A 25261-nucleotide genomic window follows, 5' to 3' on the forward strand; every position below is an offset into this window, starting at 1 on the left:
TTAAAATTGGTTTTCTAATTTTATAATTTCAATAATTATTTTTAGGACTTTACAAAATTGAGAAATCAATATTTCATTAATTATTCATCTTTTAAATGATTTTCTGAGTGTGTTAAATGCTAAAATCCATATTTAATTATGGGAATCTTTAAAAATTATGAAACTTATATTTTATTAAGTTCGTATTATTTTGAGAATTTTAAAATTATTTTGGAAATTTTCAGAAATCGTTTTAACCGCGCGTTGATTCGTTTATTTGTTAAAAACGGGTATAAATTGTGTTTTAAAAATTAGTTTAAAATTTCAAAATTTATGTTTTAATTATTTCGGAGTATATCGAATCTTTTTGGATTGGTTGGAATCTATTCCAATATGTTATCAATATTACTTGGTTCGTTAAAAGTGTAATGTCGAGATATAAACGGGGTTCCGGGGATTCAGAAGTCCGGATTAATAATAAACCAACACGTATCCCATTTTCACAGGACACGTGTTGGCAGCAGTTGTTTTCTTTTGTGCCATTTCAGTCTCTCTCTCTCTCGGTCTCAATCTCTCGCTCTCTCTCATCTTTGTCTCTCTCTCTCTCTCGCACTCCATCTCTCTCGTTCTCCTTCTTCTTTTCTCTCCTTCTCTTGATTATTTCCCTCCCCGTTTCCTGTTTTCTCTGTGTTTCGGCTGCCCTGTTCTGTCGCCGTTTCTGTTTTCCGGCTTGTTACTCCGGTGAGCCGCCGCTTATTTTGGCTTGGCTGGTTCGATTCATATATATATGCATGTAAATGTGTACATGTTTATGTGTGTGTTGTGTTGTTGTGTGTTGTGTTGTGTGTATATGTTTGTGTGTGTGTGTGCTCTGCGCGGTGGCGCGTGCGTGTTAGCGTGGTTGCAGCCGTGTGCTGTGGTCGTGTGCGGTGTTTCTCTGTGGACTGGGCTTGTAGTTGGGCCGGACATTTCGGGCCTTACTGATTGGGCCTGTTTTTGCAGTTGGGTTTTTGTTGTTGGGCCTTGTTGGGCTGTTTGGGTGTTGTTGGTTTGGACTGTGCAGATTTTTAATTTAATTCCTTTTATTGCAGGGAATTATTGATTAATATTCGTGATATTAATTTTTCGTGTTGGAATTAGATTTAAAATAATCGGTATAATTTATTTGGGAACCCGTAATATATCGGGCGCCAATAAATTGTGCCGCCGTTGACGATGAACTTCGGTGAGTCAACGGTGGACGGTGATGACGATGTTCTGAGTCCTAAATTCTATAAATAAATAAAATAAAATAATTATATAAATTATGTTTGGATTTAAATAACTAATTTTGATTGGTATTGGGTTGTGCAGAATAATGTTGTGGATTGTTGGGAATTGTTGACGTCGATTATAATCGACGGGTAGTCTTATAAATAAAGAAGTTGCTGCCAAAATTTTCTAAAATATATTTGTAATCGTACATAATTATGTTTTATGTGTTATCCCTATTTATGCTCGAGAAACGTGATTACATGATTATGTGTATAATAATAATACGAGTCGGGTTGTCGGATTTGGGTTATTAGGATTTGAGGATATCAAACATGCCGGTATAAGTAATTAGGGTATTATGTAATTGTAGATCCCAGTCGAGTTGTTCCATGATCAAAGTCAGCGTGAAAGCTATTTAGGGTTTGTAAAGCGTTGCAAGACAAGTAACCCTGACCATTCTTTTATGGTTCAGTGCATATGAATAGCTAAATGTTTAATCTCGTAATGGAACATAAACGTTTTAAGTTACGTATCCCCTGTAGTTATAAAATCACTATTTTCGAATTGTTTTGGGGAAAAGTAACTTCGAAAGGTACTTGTCTCAAATAAAATGATTTGCGAAACGGATTTTATACGTGTGCTGGTTAATTAAATGATTTTGAAAATGAGATAGGTACAAGTGTTTTGAAAACTGGATAAAACGGTCAGATATAGGATACATTGGTGCCAGAGTAGGCCTATTGAGGTGGCGTAAGAGGCTAATTCGGTTGCGCGCATTATAAAACTGATTAGTCCAGCAGGTCAGAGACCTAGCTAGTCTTTGAGTTCCGGAACAGGTAAATGGGATGGCAGTTAGAGCCGTCTGGTGTTGATAGCCTGATCAGCTGTCTTCACATATCCGCTATGTATCTGATTGGGATTTGTGAATTATATGAAAGCATGATTGATTGATACAGCGGTTTATAAAATGGTTAGCATGCTAAAATTGGACTCTGGTATTACGCAACACACTACAATGTTGTTTTCACAAAGCATGCTAATTAGTGATATCCAGTTACTTTGATTATCATTATGAAATGTTGATATCATGATTACAGCTTTGTTCCCATTATTGTTACATTACTATTTTAATATGTTATTCATATTTGGTACTGCTGAGCAATTATGCTCACCCTTGCAAACTGTTATGTATATTTCGCCGATGCCTAGAAGATCAGTCAGACCGACCCGTGTTCCCGCTCTTACTGGACCTGGCTCCTCTGAGGTAGTTTGTATCAGACCATAAGGTCTGAGGAGTTGCTGAATAAAGTTAGTGTGTCTTAGATATTGAATAAAGAGTTTGTAATAGTGAGAACCTGAATTATACTTGAACCTGGATCGGATCTTGGTTCGGGGTCAAGTTAGTATATTTTAATAATAATTCTGTTGTTTATATTTTTGGTAATTGTGTTTAGTGACGTCAACTCCTGACCCCGGGGTTGAGGCCGTCACAAGGCAGCCCCATGTGCCATGCGACAACGACAAGAGCAGAGTTGTAGTTCTAAATAATGTACTTATGTAACAACTGTTCCACAAACTATACAGATGCGTAATGCACAAATTCATCAAGTTCCAGCTGTGCGTATCTAGGAGAAAAAGAAGGTACATATTCTCCCAACTGTATTTAACATATGTGATGCAACATATAAAATTATACATATAAACACACATATAAAGTACTCCCACTAAACTGTCTTCCACTTGACAAATTAATCTTGAAAATTTCCAATTTCGAATGATATGTTAAAAAATTATTGCACTAATCTTGAAAAGATGATCGATAAAATATCAAAAAAATTGTAACCTCGAAATCATTAAAATTCCGTATTTATAGTAGAAGAAATGGCAACATTTTCTGTAAATCGAAGCTCATAACTTAAGTATTAGAAAACATGAAAACATCTGGTAAACCTCATCCACATTATCTCATATTCATATTCGTAATCCCTAAATCAAAAATCATCCCAATAAATATCAGAAAAATAGCTCAACCAAAGACATGTAGTGAAGAAAACATGAAAAACATCCCAAAGATAAACATCAAACACAAACCAAAAATAGGCAAAAACAAAAAGCTGCCGAATTGGCAAGCCCCTAAATCAAAATAGGTTAGAAATTACCTAATTCGAAAAGCACAAAGAGAAAAGTAAGCAGAGTTCGAGAGAAGTTTGAGAAAGGGGAAACTTTGTCCGCCCAAAATTTTGGCCTCAGTACTATAAACATATCCCCGTGTCTGAGTGCTTTTTCATTAAATTTATTTATTTATTGTATAGTTTAAGTATAAGTAATGCAAAAGAAACACACTAACTAAGTTGGTGCAGTGGTTGAGAACATGTGTGGTGAGGTGGGAGGTCTTGGGTTCAATTCCCTTGGCTAGCAAATATTCTTGACAAATTTTTATTATTAATATTAAGTGAGGGAATGTGAAATTCACGTTATACGGTAGCGCCTCTGATAAATCAGAGAGTGCTTCTGACTCGTTAGAGAGCGCTTCCGTATAAAATGGGTATTCGCAGTTTCCTTTTTTTGAATTTTATATTTTAATTAAATGTAAATTTTTTTATATTTTAATTTAGTTTTTTGTTTAAGTCGAAGGTGTTGAGTTCGATTCTCTGGTCCCACAAATTAGGGTCTACCTGTGCATGGGTTCCACGATTCTCCTGGTCTTAATGTATGTGTAACGTATGTGGGACCGAAGTCCCCCTTTTTGCATTGGTCCCACAAAGTGGGGTCCACCTATGCATGGGTTCCACGATTTTCTTGGTCTGATAACGAATGTTGGACCAAAGTCCCCCTTTTTGCATTTATATATTTCAATAGAATATAAAAAATATTTTGCCTTTTATATTTTAGTTGAAAGTAAACAATATAAAAATATAAATTTATTAAATATAATATTATGAAATTTAAACCAAAAATTTAAAATTCAAATTAATACTCATATAGGATTTGGGGTTTTGGGGTTTTGGGGTTTAGGGTTTTGGAGTTGGGTTTGGGGTTTGGGGTTTAGACTTTTGACCGTTTTGACCATTATAAAAGTAATCACATTGTTGAAATTAATAGTTTTTAACCTCATTACAAAAATCGTCACAAAACAGGATTTAAAAAATAAAAAATTTCAATTGAGAGAAAAACTGTGATTTATGTAAGAAAAACTATGACTATTTAAAAATTACATCAAATAAAGCATATATATATTTTTTATATAAAAAATTATAATTATAATTAAAATAATTATAATATAATTTTATCTATTATGAATTTTCAAAAAATAAAATAAAAAATTGCTAAAGAATTTGTCTAATTTAAAGAAAATATAAATATTTGTAAGGGTTAATTATCAACTAGGTCACTTTTTACGCTAGAAAATATCAAGTGGATTACTAAGAAATTTTTGGTCTCATTTGAATCATTAAAGTCATAAAAAATATCAAATAGATACCTCTAGTATTTATGATAATATATTTAGATTTTAATAAATTTATTTAGTATTTATTTGATATAAATTAAACAAAATAATTATAAAACTAAAAATAAATAGTAAATAAATTTTTTAAAATCTGAATATATTATCATAAATACTATATTTTATGGCCTTTCATTTGGTTATACTAACAACCAAGAAAAATGTGTGGAACTCAATGAAAAATAAAGTTTACCTCTTGAAAATATATTAGAGGTATCTTTTTGATATTTTTTATGATTTTAATGATTCAAATGAGATCAAAAAATTTCGAGTGATCCACTTGATACTTTTGAGTGTAAAAAGTGATCTTCTTGATAATTAACCCATATTTGTAATCCTTCATGTACTAGTTATGCAATATAAAACACAAGTACAAGGTTGGTGTAGTGGTTGGAAGTATGATCTCACAAGTTAAAGGTCAAGGGTTCAATTCCCATGGGCAGCAAAAGTTTGTTGAAATTTTTAAAATCTCATTCAACATTGTCAGCACTGTGGGCCCCGCAGTGCCACGTCAGTATTTTCTGTCCATGTCAGCATTTTTAAATTTTTGTAAAATATCTAATGCAACACCAGTAACTCTAGTGTTGCTTGTTGCACAACACTATCAATAACTAGCAACAGTAACTTAACTATAATGCAACGCTTATTATACTCCGTTGCAAAAAATCAAAAATTTAATAGATAATGAAACGCTTTTGGTGCAACGCTTGCTAAAAGGGATTGCATATTGTTCGCACTAATTCACGCAAGCGTACGCGGTCACAAGTAATATAGATTTAGAAGTCGAGATCATTCCCACAGAGACAAGGTAATTCAATTATATGCACTTATGCAACAATGTATGGCTATTATTCACTGCTTAGACAAATCACAAATAGGGGTTTTGATTAACTAACTAACAAGAAACTAGATCTGAAACAATTAAACTAAGAAAACAGAAAACAAGAGAATTGAATTGATTTAACCTTATAATAAAAAAACATGGGATTCTAACTTCATTAATTACTTCCTTCAACGTCTTATGCCCTTAATCATCTACACATGCGATGTTCTTGATTACTGATCAGACAACACGAAACTGATACACGCCCTCTCTCAAGCGTACGTACACCATACTACTCTTGATCCACAATTAAGATAGAACGCAAGTAGACACCAATTTTTCTTAGACTCTGTATGTCTATAGAATTTGAAAATATAACGGTTGAAGAACAAGTCATCCATAAAGATCACATAAGGTAGTGTTCTACGGTTAGTGATACACCACGAAACATGTAAACATGAACATATGCTAGCATGGCAAGTTCTAAATCTCAAGATCCACTCTCGCTTCACAAGAGATTAACAAACGACTTAGATGTTGATGAGGCACCCAAGAAGAATAAGTACAACCATACTAGGTAATCAATTATACATCACACATAAGACTTTAAGGCAATCAACAATTGAAATCCATAAGAAAATTCGTTAGAATCCCATGACAGCGCTTAGTTCCTCATTGAACTATTCGCAACCATGGGATCTATGGAAAACAAGAAACAAGACATGATATAAAATAGATCTAAGAACAACAGATTGAATATATTAAAGAGAATATAAAACAAATCCGGAACAAGCATCCAAAGGTGTCACCAAGGTGAAGAATACAGAAAAACCGAACATAGATCTAGATCTTCTTCTCCTATCCTTCTCGTTCTCTATCCTTAGCTTATTACAAACTTGAAAGAGATATAAACTATGATAATTATGATAGATGATGTGTTTATGAATGTAATAACCCCAAAATTTTCAACTTTTTGTAACCCTTGTGAATAGTGTTTTAGCTGAATGAAGAAACTTTTCATGCCACACTATGTAGGGGTTCTGTTATGGATATTCTGGGATATTATTAGTACTCTATGAAGTATATAAGTGTATGTAAAGATCGTCAGAATCCAATTCCGAACACTTTGGTTTTTCCCGGAAATCCACAAGATACGGAGAGAATTGGGTATAAGGTAACAGGATAAAAAGGATTTAAATTAAAGGATTATAATAGAGGATCATAAAAAGGAATATAATGTATTGAGAAAGGTTAAGGGAACCTAAGTAATAAGATCCCGGGTATGATCCTTCAAACGATAAACGAGAACGAAAGTTAAGCAAACCGTATAACAGATCAGCGGTCATTAGGCAAACGATTAGGAAGTTAATCAAAGGGATTAGGGGGAATGATGTCATCCAACCAATAGAAAGAGGACAAGGAAGGGAGGATGACATCATGAGGATGACATAAGCATGACATGGGAAGGAAGGAGGTGTGGTAGCTTTGTAACCACACAATTTCAAGGGCAAGAAAGTAATTGACTAAATCAAATACAAAACAAGTCAACCAAGCCAAGTAAAAATCATTCTCATCAAAAATCAAAAGCAACCAAGGCTTTGTTCTTCATTGCTCACGGCTTTTCACTATTCAAAAGGCAAGAGAAATTCAAAATCCAAGATCCAAGCTTCCTAAATTGGTAAGATAATTCCCTAATCATCTTCATGCTTAGTTAGGACTATATCATGAGTTTAAGCCATTAATTCTTTCTCAATCTTCTTCATTTAATCAAAGAAGAAGACAATGAATAGTGTTTTCAAGTTTTTAACTTGAACTTTTTCTTGTTTTTCTTGAAGATCCAAGCATTCTTAAGACTTCTCAAAGCTTCTTAAGGCTTCCTAGCTCCACCCACCACTTCAAGGAAGGTATACCATCTCCAAACCCTAGATTCCTATATATTATAAGATGATTTTGATTAGTGGGTTGATATTGTAGTTTGTTGTTATGATTTAGAGTTTGGGATTTGGAATGGTAATGAAATGGAATGGTAATTGTTGTGGTTTTGATTTAAAGGAACTTAAGTATGATTAAAGTTAAGTTTAAGCATAAGTATGAATGATTAAATTGAATTGGTTGGGGTTGTTATGATGTGATAAGGATGGATGTTTGTTGTGTGTTGGATTTGAGGTTGGTTTGTGGTTGGTTTTGTATGGTTTAAAATTGGGAAATCGCGTAAACATAGCCGTCGTAACGTCCGATTTTCTTTGGACTGTTTTTGTGCATAGCATTAGGACCCGAGAACCCCCTGCTAGATTATGACCACTGCCATTTTTAGATAGCTCATGTTACGAGCTTCGTTTTGATATGTATTTCGTTCGATTCCGATGCACGGTTTAGGAGAAACGACCGTTTCAAGTAACGGCGTTTCGCGAACGAAACTTTTTCCCTCGCCTTACTTTGAAATGTAGGTTAAAGACCAAAAGGGTTAATTAATGTATGAAACATTTATGGTAAGTGTGTTAGCCAGTTGGTAAGACATTCGCGAAGGAATCGCTTTAAAACTCGTAAAGATTAAATTATAAAAAATGGTGGAGCCGAGGGTACCCGAGTGACTTAAGCAAATCAGTGAGCGCAAAACAAGCGTTAGAGTCTAAGTTAGTTAAAGTATAGATTTACAAGTGATTTTGGTTTAATTCCAACTTACTTGTTGTTTATAGGTTATCAGACTCGTCCCGAGCCTTTCTCACCCCCAAGTCGCTCAGGCAAGTATTCTATCCGTTATACTGTTGTTGTGATGTATACATTTGTATATGCATGATCTTGCGATAAATGCATATTGGTTATTTAGCAAATTCTTGCGATATATTGTAGCATGTGATATGGTATATATGCATGCCTGTTTCATATTCTTGAAATATATATCTGTTGGTTCAGTTGATAATACCTATGCTAGAGGATAGCGGTAACTTGCATATACCCTTAGTATAGGGACCCAAAGGTGAAAATATTTTCTAAAACCGGGAGTCGAGGATCCCGAGTAGATTTTTGTATATATGGATATGGATATATATATATATATATTTATATATATATATGGTTATAGTTTTTCCAAACTATTAACCGAATAAGGTTTATTCGATAACTTTATTTTATTTAATGAATATTATTACGAATATTCATTCGAGGACTTATGACTCCTTTTATTTATTATTTGAATATTATTCGAATATTCATTCGAGGACTTATGACTCCTTTTACATTATTTATTGAATATTAATTGAATATTCATTTGAGGATGTATGACTCCTTTATTTTATTTAATGAATATTATTTATAATATTCATTCGAGGTATTATGACTCAGCTTATTTTATTTATTGAATATTATTTGAATATTCATTTGAGGATCTATGACTCCGATTATTTGCTGAGATATATTCTTTATTGTATTAAAGAATAAGGTGTCAATAATCAAACTTATTTTTGATTATTCAAATAAAGATATTACTTTCGTATAAGTATATCTTTGATTATTTGCTATTCATTTCAAGTATAAGTTTTAATACTTCTACTTCAATTATTTTATAAAGATTATTTTTTTATGGGAATATTATTTAAATAATAATATTCAGACATTTTCTAAATATTCTGGGGACTGATTTACTTCATTAAATCAGTTTTACTCCAAACACTCTTTAAAGTGTTTTCGAGTCTTTAAAATGATTTTCAAAAGTTAGAGCGGATCCCAAAACTATTTTTATATTTAAGATCTTCCTTTTAAAAAGGGGATTTAAATACTCGCTCAAAACCTGGGGGATCCGGCTCGGTGGTGTGTTTTATATTCGCAACAAGGTTGCTGTCTTGGTAAAAGAGTTTTTGATTACTTACCCAATATTCGGGAAGTAAAATTCTTGGAACAAGTTAATCCATTAATAGGCATCGCCTGGGAAATATCGGTGAGTTTTCCTTTCCAACTAGGTACGACTTCTTGGTGGAGCCGTATCAACAAGTTTCTACTTGGGGAAAGGGGGAAACGAGCTTTACGTTTCAGAGTCATGGATTTCATCTGAACTAGGAGTGGCATAAGTGGCCGAGTAGCGCCGGCCCAGCCTTATTATATTGGCCCAAATGGCCTGGAAGTTCCGCTAAGGCGTTCCATTCCTTAGGAGTTCAGTGTTCGGTTGACAAGTAAATCCAACAGGTTCTCCTCTACATGTAGAAAATGGTGGGGTTGTACTACTACGACTGATCATCGTAAGTGGTCTTCCTGGCGCGGTAAACTCCCGTAATGAGTTCATCATCCATTTGGATAATTCTGCAACACTACCCGTAGCATTTCGATCGAAAGGCTACTAATAGGTGGTTGCCGAAGCATTGACAGGGTCAAACATTTTTATTGGGGTATCCATTGAATGAAGTATCTCGTAACTTCATCTCTTTTCAAAATATTTCAAAGATCAAATATTTTCAAGTTTTATTTGTGGTCTCATCTATGGGATGACCTCGTGAATCTTATCATACTTTGAACGGTGATAGTTCAAGCAGCTTTATAAATGATATAAGTGTGGGGAAGTATTGGTAACTTCATTCTTTGTTTTTACTTATATCTAGTAAGTAATTATCTTACACACGATAAAGATTCTAGTGAGTATCCATTTAGATACTTGTATTATTGTTATCACTACATATTATCTTGCGAGCTGTAAGGCTCACTCTTGCTTTATTTCTTCATCACACAACAACAGTTAGGAGAGATGGCCAGACTCCAGCAGACCCAGCGCAAGCGCGTGGGAAGCGTCCCGCGTCTTCCCGATGATGTTGTAGCTGCTATAGCTGCAGAGGTAGATCCATTGTAGTTCAGACCATCTACTTTTGATAATTAAATTATGTATAATTATAACTTGTGGCAGATAATGGCAATTAACTGTAAATTATCAAGTAATCATTTTGGGTTGTAATAATTTTAAATTGTGGATTCAAAGACTTGTACTTATTTCAATTTCATCTCTGAGACTATAACGGGTTGTGGTGTGTGTTAGTGTGGGGTCACAGCATGAGGTTATTTATTATTAATTAAGTGAAGTGATATTGTGGAAAGAAAGACCGTGACAACCCGGATCCCCGACCCCGTATCTGGGGGTGTTACAGAAATGGTATCAGAGCTAAGCGTTATAAACCTCAGAGATGATGCGACGATATAATAATAAACTCACAAAGATAATAAGAACTCTTGCCAAGTTCATGGTCGGACTACTTAAAGTAGTGCTGACAGTTAAAACCCTTACGGGAACCCTTATAAGTATCATGATAGTAACTTAGCTCGTTTAATGTGTAGGCGCCTGAGATAGAGGACCCAGAGATGTTCGAGCGTGAGCATGATGAGGCATTGCTAGATGTTGAGGATCAGGAGGAGCCTGAGACGGAGGTCATTGCTGTTTCAGATGAGGAGGACCCCTCAGAGGAGTCAGAGACAGAGGTTATTGCTATTCCAGATGAGGAGGACCCGGATGAGGTCCCAGTAGCTGAGGAGCGTGTTGGACCTATGGTAGTGTATGCTGGTATCCCTTTACCCACACTTCCGGTGGTCAGAGCCCCTACCCCTCCACCACTATCTTGGATTCCTGATGATGACAGCTCAGAGACCCATACTTCCGAGCCTAGGCAGACCGAGGAGGCACCCTCAGCGGCTCCGGATTCACCACCTCTTGACCCTGCCCACAGGCAGTCTTCGTTAGCTCATGGATATGTTCAGGATGTATTGAGGACCCGAGTGGCTATTGCCGAGGGCCGACTAGATGAGGCCAGGAGGGAGTTGGATGCAGAGAGGGCGGGTAGGCGTACCCGAGCTTATGAGACCAGGGCTTCTATACCCCGATCCTTGAGGAGGGAGCTTACGGGGATAGAGCTCACATCCCGAGCGAGGCTCAGAGCGCTCCAGGGGGACAGGCATGGTAGGATCTCCAGGCGGCAGGCCGACTATATCTTCCGTCGTGCGATGGAAAGGGTTTGGGAGCTGACCCGCTCCGGTGTGTGATTCAGGATTGATGATGGAATAGTCTAGTTGTCTAGTTAGCCGAGGCCTTAGTAAGAGCCAATTTTCCGGGATAGTTGACTTGTATATAGCATCCCTTTTTCTGACTAGACAGATAGACTCTTGTGTATCACTTTTGGGACAGATGACTGTAGCACTGTTGTACTTTTGACCAGATCAAACTATGTATTTCTCGCATTATGTATATATTTGTTTCCTTTCGGTTCAGCTCCATAGTGACGGAATCACTGTTTTTATCATTATTATTATTACTGCACTTCGTATTAGAACTTTCTTAAAATAATAGAATTGCGATATACGTTCTCCCCATTATAAGAGCTGTGCAAGGCACAATGTTGTATATGATTGTGACCTAACGTTGAATTTTCCCAATGATTGTTTTTATTATTATCAGAATCATGCCGCCAAGAAAGATTGGAACTAGGGCGAACCCTGGATCTGAGGACCAGGGAAGCCATAATCAGGACAATAGAAACCAAGAACACAGTGAAGAGGAAGATGAGGATTATGTGGAACAGGATGACTCCCTGTATGAAGAGGAAGAGGAAACATATGATGTTGAGGGATTTGAGATAGAGGCTGAAGAAGGAGAAACCGAGGTTGAGCAACCAGTACCAAACCCAGGCATGGATCCCATGAGCCAGTTCATGCAACTCCTAAGGCAGAATTTGGAACGTCAACCCAACCCACCCCCTCAAGGAAGTAACAATGCTGTGGCAAACTCTTTCAGGGCTTTTAAGTCCCTTAAGCCCCCTGAGTTCCACGGATCAGCCGACCCAGTTGAGGCAAGGGCATGGTTAAAGGAGATGGAGAAATCTTTTGAGATTTTGAGTATCGATGAGGCACAGAAAACTGTATTTGCTACCTACCTTCTGAAAGGAGAAGCTAACTACTGGTGGGAGGCCAAGAAAAACATGGAGACAGATGCTATTATAACCTGGGAGAGATTTAGTCAGTTGTTTCTGGGAAAGTATTTCCCGAGGTTTATGGAAAACCAGATGGAGCTCAAGTTCTTGGAGCTAAAGCAGAATAACTTGTCTGTAGCAGAGTACGAAGCGAAATTTACTGAGTTATCAAGGTTTGTGCCGGAGTTTGTGAGCACCGAGGAAAAGAAAGCTAGGAGGTTTCAGCAGGGACTGAAACCATAGATTCAGAATAGGGTGGCAATCCTTGAGCTTACGGACTATGCCACTCTGGTGCAAAAGGCAACGATTGTAGAAGTCGGAAGTGAACAGATGCAGAAGGAAAGAGAGAAGAAAGGAATAAAGAGGAAAAGTATGAGCATGGGTGGAGGTTCCGCAGGAAGGAGCTTCCCAACTAGATTTAATCGAGGAGCAGTGTCCCTGCCAGGAAGGAACACTGGGTTTAAGCGACCAATGAGTGTGAGTGTGAGCCAGGGCGGCCAGAAGTCAAGAATATCCTATTCCAACCAGTCTCGACCCCCATTGCCAGCCTGTAACATATGTGGAAGGAATCACACTGGGGAGTGTAAAGGAAAGCCAGTAACCTGCTTTAAGTGTGGGCAAGTGGGCCACTATTCTCATAAATGCCCTTCGTCAGCCCCTGCCGTCATTCCAACCACCACTTGTCATCAGTGCGGACGCCCAGGTCATTGGAAGAGAGAATGCCCAATGAACAAACCAGCAGCTTCGGGAGCAAGCAGGGCTGCTTCTAATAAGCCACCTACTGCGAGGACTTTCAACATGACAGTCCAGGATGCTATGAAAGATCAGATGTGATAGCAGGTACCCTTTCTCTAAATTCAGTCAGTGCAAATGTTTTATTTGATTCGGGAGCAACTAAATCCTTTATATCAAGGGACTTTGCGCGTAAGTTAAGACTTAAGGTTAAACCCTTGATAGAACCCTTACAAGTAGAAATAGCCAATCATGAAATTATTCCTGTTAACCAGATTCACCCCGCCTGTGAGATAGGCATAGGGGAGCAATCTTTCAGTGTTGATCTGATTCCTTTTAAATTAGGGGAGTTTGATGTGATTTTGGGAATGGACTGGCTATCTAGCAACGATGCTCAGATAGACTGTAAAGGGAAGAAAGTTAAGTTAAATGTCCCAGGGAAGAAAGAAGTTATATTTAGAGGAAAGAGGCAGACGCAGAAATTTTTGACTATGGCCCAGGCCAAAAGGATGCTACGAAAAGGAAGTGAGGCTTACCTAGCCTATGTGGTGGACACGCAGAAGGAGGTGCCCAACTTACAAGATATTCCAGTAGTCAACGAATTTGAAGATGTATTCCCACAAGACCTTCCGGGATTACCACCCGATAGAGTGATAGAATTTGCTATTGAGTTGGCCCCAGGGACGGCGCCAGTTTCAAAAGCACCTTATCGGTTAGCCCCGTTAGAAATGAAGGAATTAGCTATCCAATTACAAGAACTCTTGGATAAGGGTATGATAAGACCCAGTGTGTCTCCGTGGGGAGCACCAGTTTTATTTGTTAAGAAGAAAGATGGGAGCATGAGGTTGTGCATCGACTATAGAGAGTTGAACAAGCTAACCATAAAGAACAGGTACCCATTACCTAGAATAGACGATCTGTTCGACCAGCTAAAGGATGTTGTTTATTTTTCCAAGATCGACCTGAGAACTGGATATCACCAACTAAAGATTAAACCCGAAGATATTTCCAAGACAGCGTTCCGTACCAGGTATGGGCATTATGAGTTCTTGGTAATGTCCTTTGGATTAACCAACGCCCCAGCGGCTTTCATGGATTTAATGAATAGAGTATTTAAGAAGTACTTGGACAAGTGTGTGATAGTTTTTATTGATGATATTTTGATCTACTCAAGGACTGAGGCAGAACATGCAGAGCATTTGAGGATAGCTCTAGGAATACTCAGAGAGGAGCAGTTATATGCCAAATTCTCGAAGTGTGAATTCTGGCGGAATGAAGTACAGTTTTTAGGACATGTGATCAATAAAGAAGGAGTATTGGTCGACCCCTCCAAGATAGAGGCGGTCTCAAATTGGGAAAGGCCAACCACACCCACAGAGGTAAGGAGTTTCATAGGATTGGTCGGCTACTATCGTAGATTTGTACAGGACTTTGCGAAGATCGCAGCCCCTTTGACACGACTTACTCGTAAGACAGAGAAGTTTGAATGGACGGAGAAATGCGAGAACAGTTTTCAGGAATTAAAGAAAAGGTTGATAACGGCTCCGGTATTGGCATTGCCGGACGAAAAAGGAGATTTTGTGATATATAGTGACGCGTCGCACAAAGGATTAGGATGTGTGCTTATGCAGCACGGTAAAGTTATTGCGTATGCGTCGAGACAACTGAAGGAATACGAGGTTAGATATCCTACTCATGACCTTGAGCTCGCGGCAATAGTATTTGCTTTAAAAATTTGGAGGCACTACTTGTATGGAGAGAAGTGCGAGATTTTCACAGACCATAAGAGCCTCAAGTACATATTTACGCAGAAAGAGCTCAACATGCGCCAGAGGAGATGGTTAGAACTAATCAAGGACTATGATTGTGAGATTCTCTATCATCCAGGGAAAGCCAATGTGGTGGCTGATGCCCTTAGTAGAAAGGAAAGACTCAGAATGATAACGACTTCGGAAGAGTTGATAAGGGATTTTGAGAAAATGGAAATAGAAGTAAAGGTAACCGGAACCGGAACTGAAAAGCTTTTTGAGATCTCAATGCAGCCAGAGTTATTGGAAAAGATCAGATTGTGCCAGGAGAAAATAATGAATGAAGGCAGAGAGTCAATGACTGGAGAGGAGATCCATACTGAGAAAGATGATAAAGGGATAATGAGGTATTCCTACCGAATTTGGGTTCCGAATGTTCAAGAACTTAAAGATGAGATTTTGGATGAAAGCCATAGTTCAAGGTATTCCATTCACCCGGGAAGTACCAAGATGTATAGGGATTTGAAGGAATATTACTGGTGGCCCAACATGAAGAGGGACGTAGCAGAATGGGTAAACAAGTGTTTGACTTGCCAAAGAGTAAAGGCAGAGCACCAGAGACCCAGTGGACTTTTGCGACCCCTGGAGATTCCCGAATGGAAATGGGAACATATAGCGATGGATTTTGTTGTAGGCTTGCCAAGGACGAAAGCCAATCACGACGCCATTTGGGTAATTATAGACCGACTGACAAAGTCAGCTCATTTCATTCCTATCAATGAGAGATACACAGTCGATAGACTGGTGGACATTTACCTTAAGGAAATAGTGACGCGACATGGAGTCCCAGCGTCCATTGTCTCAGACCGAGACCCTAGGTTCAACTCCAGATTTTGGAGGAGCTTTCAGGAATGTGCGGGGACCAAGTTAAATATGAGTACCGCGTACCATCCCCAAACGGATGGACAGAGTGAAAGGACCATCCAGACACTAGAGGATATGTTGAGAGTCTGTGCAATAGACTTTAAAGGAAGTTGGGATGATCACTTGTCGTTGATCGAGTTTTCTTATAATAATAGCTTTCATGCTAGCATCGGAATGCCGCCTTATGAGGCCCTGTACGGAAGAAGGTGTCGATCTCCCTTATACTGGGATGAAGTAGGAGAGCGGAAGATGCTCGGACCCGAAGTGGTCCAAAGGACCAAAGATATAGTGGATCTTATCAGAGGGCGACTTGTAGCAGCCCAAGACAGACAAAAGAAATACGCAGACCTAGCCCGAAAGGACAAGGAATATGAAGTAGGGGACTTAGTACTGTTGAAAGTATCCCCTTGGAAGGGATTAATGAGGTTCGGAAAGAAAGGAAAACTAAGCCCAAGATACATTGGACCTTTTGAGATATTAAGACGGATTGGAAAGTTAGCTTACGAGCTAGCCCTACCCCCTAATTTGCAACAAGTTCATAATGTGTTCCATGTGTCAATGCTAAGGAGGTATCATCGGGATGCCAGGCACATAGTGGAGTACGAGCAGGTGGATATGCAGCCAGATCTAACTTACGTGGAGAAGCCAGTAAGGATTATGGATAAGAAGGAGCAGGTGCTTCGGAACAAAGTGATCAAGCTAGTCAGAGTACTATGGCAGAATCATAATGTGGAAGAATCAACTTGGGAACTAGAGAGCACAATGCTAGAAAAGTACCCCCATTTATTTTCTGTTTGATTCCGGGACGGAATCCTTTTAAGGAGGGGAGACTGTAATAACCCCAAAATTTTCAACTTTTTGTAACCCTTGTGAATAGTGTTTTAGCTGAATGAAGAAACTTTTCATGCCACACTATGTAGGGGTTCTGTTATGGATATTCTGGGATATTATTAGTACTCTATGAAGTATATAAGTGTATGTAAAGATCGTCAGAATCCAATTCCGAACACTTTGGTTTTTCCCGGAAATCCACAAGATACGGAGAGAATTGGGTATAAGGTAACAGGATAAAAAGGATTTAAATTAAAGGATTATAATAGAGGATCATAAAAAGGAATATAATGTATTGAGAAAGGTTAAGGGAACCTAAGTAATAAGATCCCGGGTATGATCCTTCAAACGATAAACGAGAACGAAAGTTAAGCAAACCGTATAACAGATCAGCGGTCATTAGGCAAACGATTAGGAAGTTAATCAAAGGGATTAGGGGGAATGATGTCATCCAACCAATAGAAAGAGGACAAGGAAGGGAGGATGACATCATGAGGATGACATAAGCATGACATGGGAAGGAAGGAGGTGTGGTAGCTTTGTAACCACACAATTTCAAGGGCAAGAAAGTAATTGACTAAATCAAATACAAAACAAGTCAACCAAGCCAAGTAAAAATCATTCTCATCAAAAATCAAAAGCAACCAAGGCTTTGTTCTTCATTGCTCACGGCTTTTCACTATTCAAAAGGCAAGAGAAATTCAAAATCCAAGATCCAAGCTTCCTAAATTGGTAAGATAATTCCCTAATCATCTTCATGCTTAGTTAGGACTATATCATGAGTTTAAGCCATTAATTCTTTCTCAATCTTCTTCATTTAATCAAAGAAGAAGACAATGAATAGTGTTTTCAAGTTTTTAACTTGAACTTTTTCTTGTTTTTCTTGAAGATCCAAGCATTCTTAAGACTTCTCAAAGCTTCTTAAGGCTTCCTAGCTCCACCCACCACTTCAAGGAAGGTATACCATCTCCAAACCCTAGATTCCTATATATTATAAGATGATTTTGATTAGTGGGTTGATATTGTAGTTTGTTGTTATGATTTAGAGTTTGGGATTTGGAATGGTAATGAAATGGAATGGTAATTGTTGTGGTTTTGATTTAAAGGAACTTAAGTATGATTAAAGTTAAGTTTAAGCATAAGTATGAATGATTAAATTGAATTGGTTGGGGTTGTTATGATGTGATAAGGATGGATGTTTGTTGTGTATTGGATTTGAGGTTGGTTTGTGGTTGGTTTTGTATGGTTTAAAATTGGGAAATCGCGTAAACATAGCCGTCGTAACGTCCGATTTTCTTTGGACTGTTTTTGTGCATAGCATTAGGACCCGAGAACCCCCTGCTAGATTATGACCACTGCCATTTTTAGATAGCTCATGTTACGAGCTTCGTTTTGATATGTATTTCGTTCGATTCCGATGCACGGTTTAGGAGAAACGACCGTTTCAAGTAACGGCGTTTCGCGAACGAAACTTTTTCCCTCGCCTTACTTTGAAATGTAGGTTAAAGACCAAAAGGGTTAATTAATGTATGAAACATTTATGGTAAGTGTGTTAGCCAGTTGGTAAGACATTCGCGAAGGAATCGCTTTAAAACTCGTAAAGATTAAATTATAAAAAATGGTGGAGCCGAGGGTACCCGAGTGACTTAAGCAAATCAGTGAGCGCAAAACAAGCGTTAGAGTCTAAGTTAGTTAAAGTATAGATTTACAAGTGATTTTGGTTTAATTCCAACTTACTTGTTGTTTATAGGTTATCAGACTCGTCCCGAGCCTTTCTCACCCCCAAGTCGCTCAGGCAAGTATTCTATCCGTTATACTGTTGTTGTGATGTATACATTTGTATATGCATGATCTTGCGATAAATGCATATTGGTTATTTAGCAAATTCTTGCGATATATTGTAGCATGTGATATGGTATATATGCATGCCTGTTTCATATTCTTGAAATATATATCTGTTGGTTCAGTTGATAATACCTATGCTAGAGGATAGCGGTAACTTGCATATACCCTTAGTATAGGGACCCAAAGGTGAAAATATTTTCTAAAACCGGGAGTCGAGGATCCCGAGTAGATTTTTGTATATATGGATATGGATATATATATATATATATATTTATATATATATATATATGGTTATAGTTTTTCCAAACTATTAACCGAATAAGGTTTATTCGATAACTTTATTTTATTTAATGAATATTATTACGAATATTCATTCGAGGACTTATGACTCCTTTTATTTATTATTTGAATATTATTCGAATATTCATTCGAGGACTTATGACTCCTTTTACATTATTTATTGAATATTAATTGAATATTCATTTGAGGATGTATGACTCCTTTATTTTATTTAATGAATATTATTTATAATATTCATTCGAGGTATTATGACTCAGCTTATTTTATTTATTGAATATTATTTGAATATTCATTTGAGGATCTATGACTCCGATTATTTGCTGAGATATATTCTTTATTGTATTAAAGAATAAGGTGTCAATAATCAAACTTATTTTTGATTATTCAAATAAAGATATTACTTTCGTATAAGTATATCTTTGATTATTTGCTATTCATTTCAAGTATAAGTTTTAATACTTCTACTTCAATTATTTTATAAAGATTATTTTTTTATGGGAATATTATTTAAATAATAATATTCAGACATTTTCTAAATATTCTGGGGACTGATTTACTTCATTAAATCAGTTTTACTCCAAACACTCTTTAAAGTGTTTTCGAGTCTTTAAAATGATTTTCAAAAGTTAGAGCGGATCCCAAAACTATTTTTATATTTAAGATCTTCCTTTTAAAAAGGGGATTTAAATACTCGCTCAAAACCTGGGGGATCCGGCTCGGTGGTGTGTTTTATATTCGCAACAAGGTTGCTGTCTTGGTAAAAGAGTTTTTGATTACTTACCCAATATTCGGGAAGTAAAATTCTTGGAACAAGTTAATCCATTAATAGGCATCGCCTGGGAAATATCGGTGAGTTTTCCTTTCCAACTAGGTACGACTTCTTGGTGGAGCCGTATCAACAAGTTTCTACTTGGGGAAAGGGGGAAACGAGCTTTACGTTTCAGAGTCATGGATTTCATCTGAACTAGGAGTGGCATAAGTGGCCGAGTAGCGCCGGCCCAGCCTTATTATATTGGCCCAAATGGCCTGGAAGTTCCGCTAAGGCGGTCCATTCCTTAGGAGTTCAGTGTTCGGTTGACAAGTAAATCCAACAGGTTCTCCTCTACATGTAGAAAATGGTGGGGTTGTACTACTACGACTGATCATCGTAAGTGGTCTTCCTGGCGCGGTAAACTCCCGTAATGAGTTCATCATCCATTTGGATAATTCTGCAACACTACCCGTAGCATTTCGATCGAAAGGCTACTAATAGGTGGTTGCCGAAGCATTGACAGGGTCAAACATTTTTATTGGGGTATCCATTGAATGAAGTATCTCGTAACTTCATCTCTTTTCAAAATATTTCAAAGATCAAATATTTTCAAGTTTTATTTGTGGTCTCATCTATGGGATGACCTCGTGAATCTTATCATACTTTGAACGGTGATAGTTCAAGCAGCTTTATAAATGATATAAGTGTGGGGAAGTATTGGTAACTTCATTCTTTGTTTTTACTTATATCTAGTAAGTAATTATCTTACACACGATAAAGATTCTAGTGAGTATCCATTTAGATACTTGTATTATTGTTATCACTACATATTATCTTGCGAGCTGTAAGGCTCACTCTTGCTTTATTTCTTCATCACACAACAACAGTTAGGAGAGATGGCCAGACTCCAGCAGACCCAGCGCAAGCGCGTGGGAAGCGTCCCGCGTCTTCCCGATGATGTTGTAGCTGCTATAGCTGCAGAGGTAGATCCATTGTAGTTCAGACCATCTACTTTTGATAATTAAATTATGTATAATTATAACTTGTGGCAGATAATGGCAATTAACTGTAAATTATCAAGTAATCATTTTGGGTTGTAATAATTTTAAATTGTGGATTCAAAGACTTGTACTTATTTCAATTTCATCTCTGAGACTATAACGGGTTGTGGTGTGTGTTAGTGTGGGGTCACAGCATGAGGTTATTTATTATTAATTAAGTGAAGTGATATTGTGGAAAGAAAGACCGTGACAACCCGGATCCCCGACCCCGTATCTGGGGGTGTTACAATGAAGGTTACATCCTTTATTTATACTAAAACGGTGGGCCGATGGTTCCGAATATCCAAAACAACATCAGAATTTGAGTTTCAGCCCAAACGAAGACCTCTAGTTGACTTTTCAACACCTAGAAATCGAGCCTGGGCAGGCCATGGGCGCGGGCGTGCCAGGTATGGGCGTGGGCGCCCCCAACCTCTGTCCCGGAGTTGCTCCGTTTCTTCGGTTGCTCGCCGTTTCGCCGTCCAAACTCCGAATTCGCTGAAACGAAGACCGTTGCGAATCTTATTTTGACGCGCACCTCAATTTATCCATTCTAACACTTAAATATATCATAAAGTACATGGAAATGGAATCCTTGATTCCACCTAGTAACCTTGCAAAACGCTCAAGAAACAGGTTAAAAATAACGGAAACTGGAGCACCGAGCGTCAACTTAAGCCGATTTGAAGCGTTATAAGTAGATATAAAATCCACTTATCACACCTCCAAACTTAAATCGATGCTAGTCCTCGAGCATCAAGAAAATAAATAGATAGAAAGATAGAGATAGATAAATGCAATGCAATGCATGAATGCAACTGAAATGAATGCAGTGATCCCCTTCAGAATAACCATAACCAATTCAACAAGCAAACGCCTCTAATCATGCAAAGACTCAAAACAGAGTTCGATCAAGATCCAGTGTACTAACTAAACATGCCAGAGTATACGTGTGTGCATGCTCATCAAATATACCTTCGAAACTAGACCAATACCATGACTCATTCTCGCCAAAACAATCACAAGTTTATAAACAGAATAAACTCTAAACTCAATATGACCTTAACCACTTCAACCGTATCACCAGAGTTAACTCAATGGAATCATGCTATAGCATAAAAAAAACAAATATATATGCTTATTTGACCGTGCAATGGATAAGGTCCCACAAGACTTATACAATAATACCCATGTAGCGAGCGTTAGGTTAGTGGATCCCAGATCGGCAAAGTCTTAGGTCACTAGGCACAAAGTCCCCTAGAACTTAGTAACTCGAGTATTAAAGAGCTCACCCATGGTCAATTATGCATAAACACATAGTAACACATTTTTTTTTCTTTTTCTTGATTTTTTCTTGATTTTTTCTTTTTTCTTTTATTTCTATAGGTGGAGAGTGCGTTTCGCTCCTTCTCAACCACCCCCTAGACTATTCACGAAGTGAGCGGCTACTAGCCATTGGACTTGACAAATCTGAATCTGGATGAGTGCAGTTTCGCTCCATCTCACCCAACCCTAGACTACTCATATGAATATGAGCGGCTACTAGCCTTTGACGCCTAAGTTTATTGATTAGCAATGAAATCCATGGTTACTCCAATTTAAGTTTTAGTGATTCTATGTCAAAAAGAGAATATCGAACATTCTAGACATAAACAAGTGATTAAACTTCAACAAACAACAAGCATGGCAATGAACTAGTCCAAAAGCAATCGACAAGACTAAGTGAAAAAAATTTCTAGCATGCAAGTCAATTTCTAAGAACTTAATCATCCCTCTATTCATCATCAAAACAATCAAATTAGCATAAGCCTATCAAAAGGAACAGCGCATCTTAAGGGAATCATGAAATATGCATGAACATGAAATATGCATCTACATGACAACATAACAAAAACATGGCAAAAATGACCTAAATGCATGAAACAGAATCAAATATGAACTAAACTAACATGATCATGCAACCTATATGAATGCAAAACAACTAATCCTTTCACCACCCCCAAACTTAAAATATTCAATGTCCTCATTGAAGGCGATAAAAAGGAAAAGAAGCGTACCTAATCATGCTCAGGAGAAGGAAAGTCTGGTGGTGGATAAGCAGGACCAGAATCAAAAGCAGGCCAATCCACATGAACACCATGAGCTCTGAAAGCAATGTCCATTGCCTGAGTCATGTTAGTAGCGAAGCGTCCCTGTGCGTGCCTTAAAAACAGAATCTATACGGCGAGTCATACACCGGAACTGGGAATCAATCATACCACCCCCAGCATGAGAACTAGACCCTCTCGCCGTACGTGTAGTCTGACTTGCCTGACCACCCTGTGCCTGAGTCTCTGAAATGTTAACCTGTGCATCGGTCCAGAGGATGAAACCTAAACCCTTAGGATGGGCATAAGAAAGATAAGTCGGGTCCACCCACTGATCAAACTGATCGATGACAAAAGTATCAATAGGAGTAGCAGGTGACTGCAAAGTCTCCTCCACTAACCATCTAACTCCAACATCCTTGCACAGTTGTGCCACCACTGAAGCATGAGGAATAGCACTCGTCCTGCCTCCTTCCATGAACTTAAGCATATTATGGTGGAACACATACCCCAAATCTATATACTGTCCCTTCAAGGAACCCCATAAAAGCAACACCCGCTCCACGGTCATATCATGTTGATGCGAACTAGGCAAGATATTAGCACAAATAAACAAGTTCCAAGCCTTCGCATACCTGTTTAGAGCAACATCACGGAAGTTAGTCGGCTCGAAAGATCCAGCACGACGCTTCCATTGCGTTCCCGGAGCCGTGAGCAATGTCATGATCTCCTCCAAATCAAAGTCTTATCTAGTCTTCATAGTCCAATCTTGTTGAGTTCTTTTCCTAGCCGGCAACCTCATAACCCTTCGAATAGCCTCGGGAGTGTAATCCACAGTCCTCCCGCGCACCAAAGAATACCCATCCATAGTAGTCTTCGCATTCGCGTAGAATTCCCCAACCACACCTACGGGAACCGCCTCGGGGGCCTCATAAATACTCTCCCAACCCAATTCGGAAACCAATTCTAAGAGTTCACCATCTCCACTAGTAGGAAGAAAACCTCTTTCTTTAGCTATGGGTTTAGAAAGTAACCTTTGATACTCTGTAAGTGCCTCCGGTTATGACCCGGAACCCCCCAAACTTGAATTTCCCATCGAAGCTTCGTTAAAACTACTACCATGGCTTATCCTTCCTCTCTTGGGCCATTTGCTCAAGAACAACTCAAACAAGAAGAATTAAAGCACAAAAGCACAAAGAAAGCAAAACAAGAACTAAAACTAACTAGACTTGAAAGAGATGAATATGTAAGGATATATATGTGTGTGTGTATGTATATATAGGTGGGTTTGTATGAATTTACGATAGAATTTGAGAACTAGGATTGATTTGATGTTTGAATTATGTTAGGAATTGATTTTGGGGTGTACTTTGACCTAGAAGGTATGAAAAAACACATAAGGGGCGGCCATATACAATTTTGGGGACTAAATAAACCACCTGACCAGGTGTTGGGCGCGGGCGCGCCGCCCCCTGCCCTGGCAGATTGGTTTCGTGCTGTTTTTGCAGTTTTTCGAGTTTTTCGTGTTTTTTTCTGAAACAAATAAACAATATAAGGACACAATTAAAGACTTACAAATGCTTGGGTTGCCTCCCAAGAAGTGCTTATTTAACGTCGTTAGCTCGACGTAGCTTCCGTTCGCTTCAAACGACGCCCAGAATGACACTCGTCATTTCCCGAATCACTGGTTCTCCCAAATACGGCTTCAATCTCTGACCATTTACCTTAAATGCCTCACTTGGTGAACTCAAGAAGATCTCTACGGCACCATGAGGGTACACCGTCTTGACGGTGAACGGCCCTGACCATCGGGATTTCAGTTTTCTAGGGAACAGTCGCAGACGGGAGTTGTAGAGAAGAACGTGTTGGCCTTGAACAAATTCCTTATGCACAATCCTCCTATCATGCCAACACTTTACCTTCTCTTTATAGAGCTTGTTGTTCTCGTACTCTTGGATTCGGAACTCGTCGAGTTCGTTGAGCTGAAGCATTCGCCGTTCGCCTGCCGCCATCATATCGACATTTAACTTCTTCAACACCCAATAAGCCTTATGTTCCAACTCATCCGGAAAATAGCACGCCTTCCCATAGACTAATTGAAATGGCGACATTCCTAACGGTGTCTTGAACGCAGTCCTATAAGCCCACACCGCTTCGTCCAACTTCAACGCCCAATCTTTCCTCGAGGGACTAACAACTTTCTCTAGGATTCTCTTGATTTCTCGATTCGCAACCTTCGCTTGACCATTAGTTTGTGGATGGTAAGCCATCGCAATGCGATGTTGAACATTGTAGTGTTGCATAAGAGTGGTGAACTTACGATTGCAGAAATGGCTTCCTCCGTCACTGATAATGACACGAGGTGTGCCAAAACGAGTAAAGATCTACTTACGGAGGAAGTTAAAAGGCAAGAAAGTACGATCAAAACTTCTCAAAAGCATATACCACAGCCAATAGCTCTTTTTCAGTAGTAGTGTAATTCAGTTGAGCCTCGTTGAGTGTTTTAC

The 25261-nt window shown here is 38.2% G+C and overlaps 1 protein-coding gene across 1 annotated transcript; it reads right to left on the bottom strand.

Moving 5' to 3' along the window:
- Positions 1–23499: 23499 nt before the first annotated feature.
- On the bottom strand, positions 23500–25024 carry LOC141660674 (uncharacterized). The gene is made up of 2 exons (XM_074467660.1): positions 24472–25024; positions 23500–23768 (listed from the first exon to the last, which is right to left on the bottom strand). The coding sequence occupies exons 1-2, from the start codon at positions 25022–25024 to the stop codon at positions 23500–23502; spliced, it is 822 nt and encodes a 273-aa protein (XP_074323761.1).
- Between the last annotated feature and the right edge of the window lie 237 nt (positions 25025–25261).

The sequence above is a fragment of the Apium graveolens genome, chromosome 5 (genome assembly GCF_009905375.1).
Source record: "Apium graveolens cultivar Ventura chromosome 5, ASM990537v1, whole genome shotgun sequence".
Lineage (NCBI taxonomy): Eukaryota > Viridiplantae > Streptophyta > Magnoliopsida > Apiales > Apiaceae > Apium > Apium graveolens.

What these genes read in the sequence shown, in the direction of transcription:
- LOC141660674 (XM_074467660.1), bottom strand. Translation starts at nt 25,024, where the DNA reads ATGGCTTACCATCCACAAACTAATGGTCAAGCGAAGGTTGCGAATCGA. An exon ending in TGAGGCATTTAAGGTAAATG is followed by an intron (nt 23,769 to 24,471) that starts GTCAGAGATTGA and finishes CTAAACCCATAG; the next exon opens with CTAAAGAAAGAGGTTTTCTT.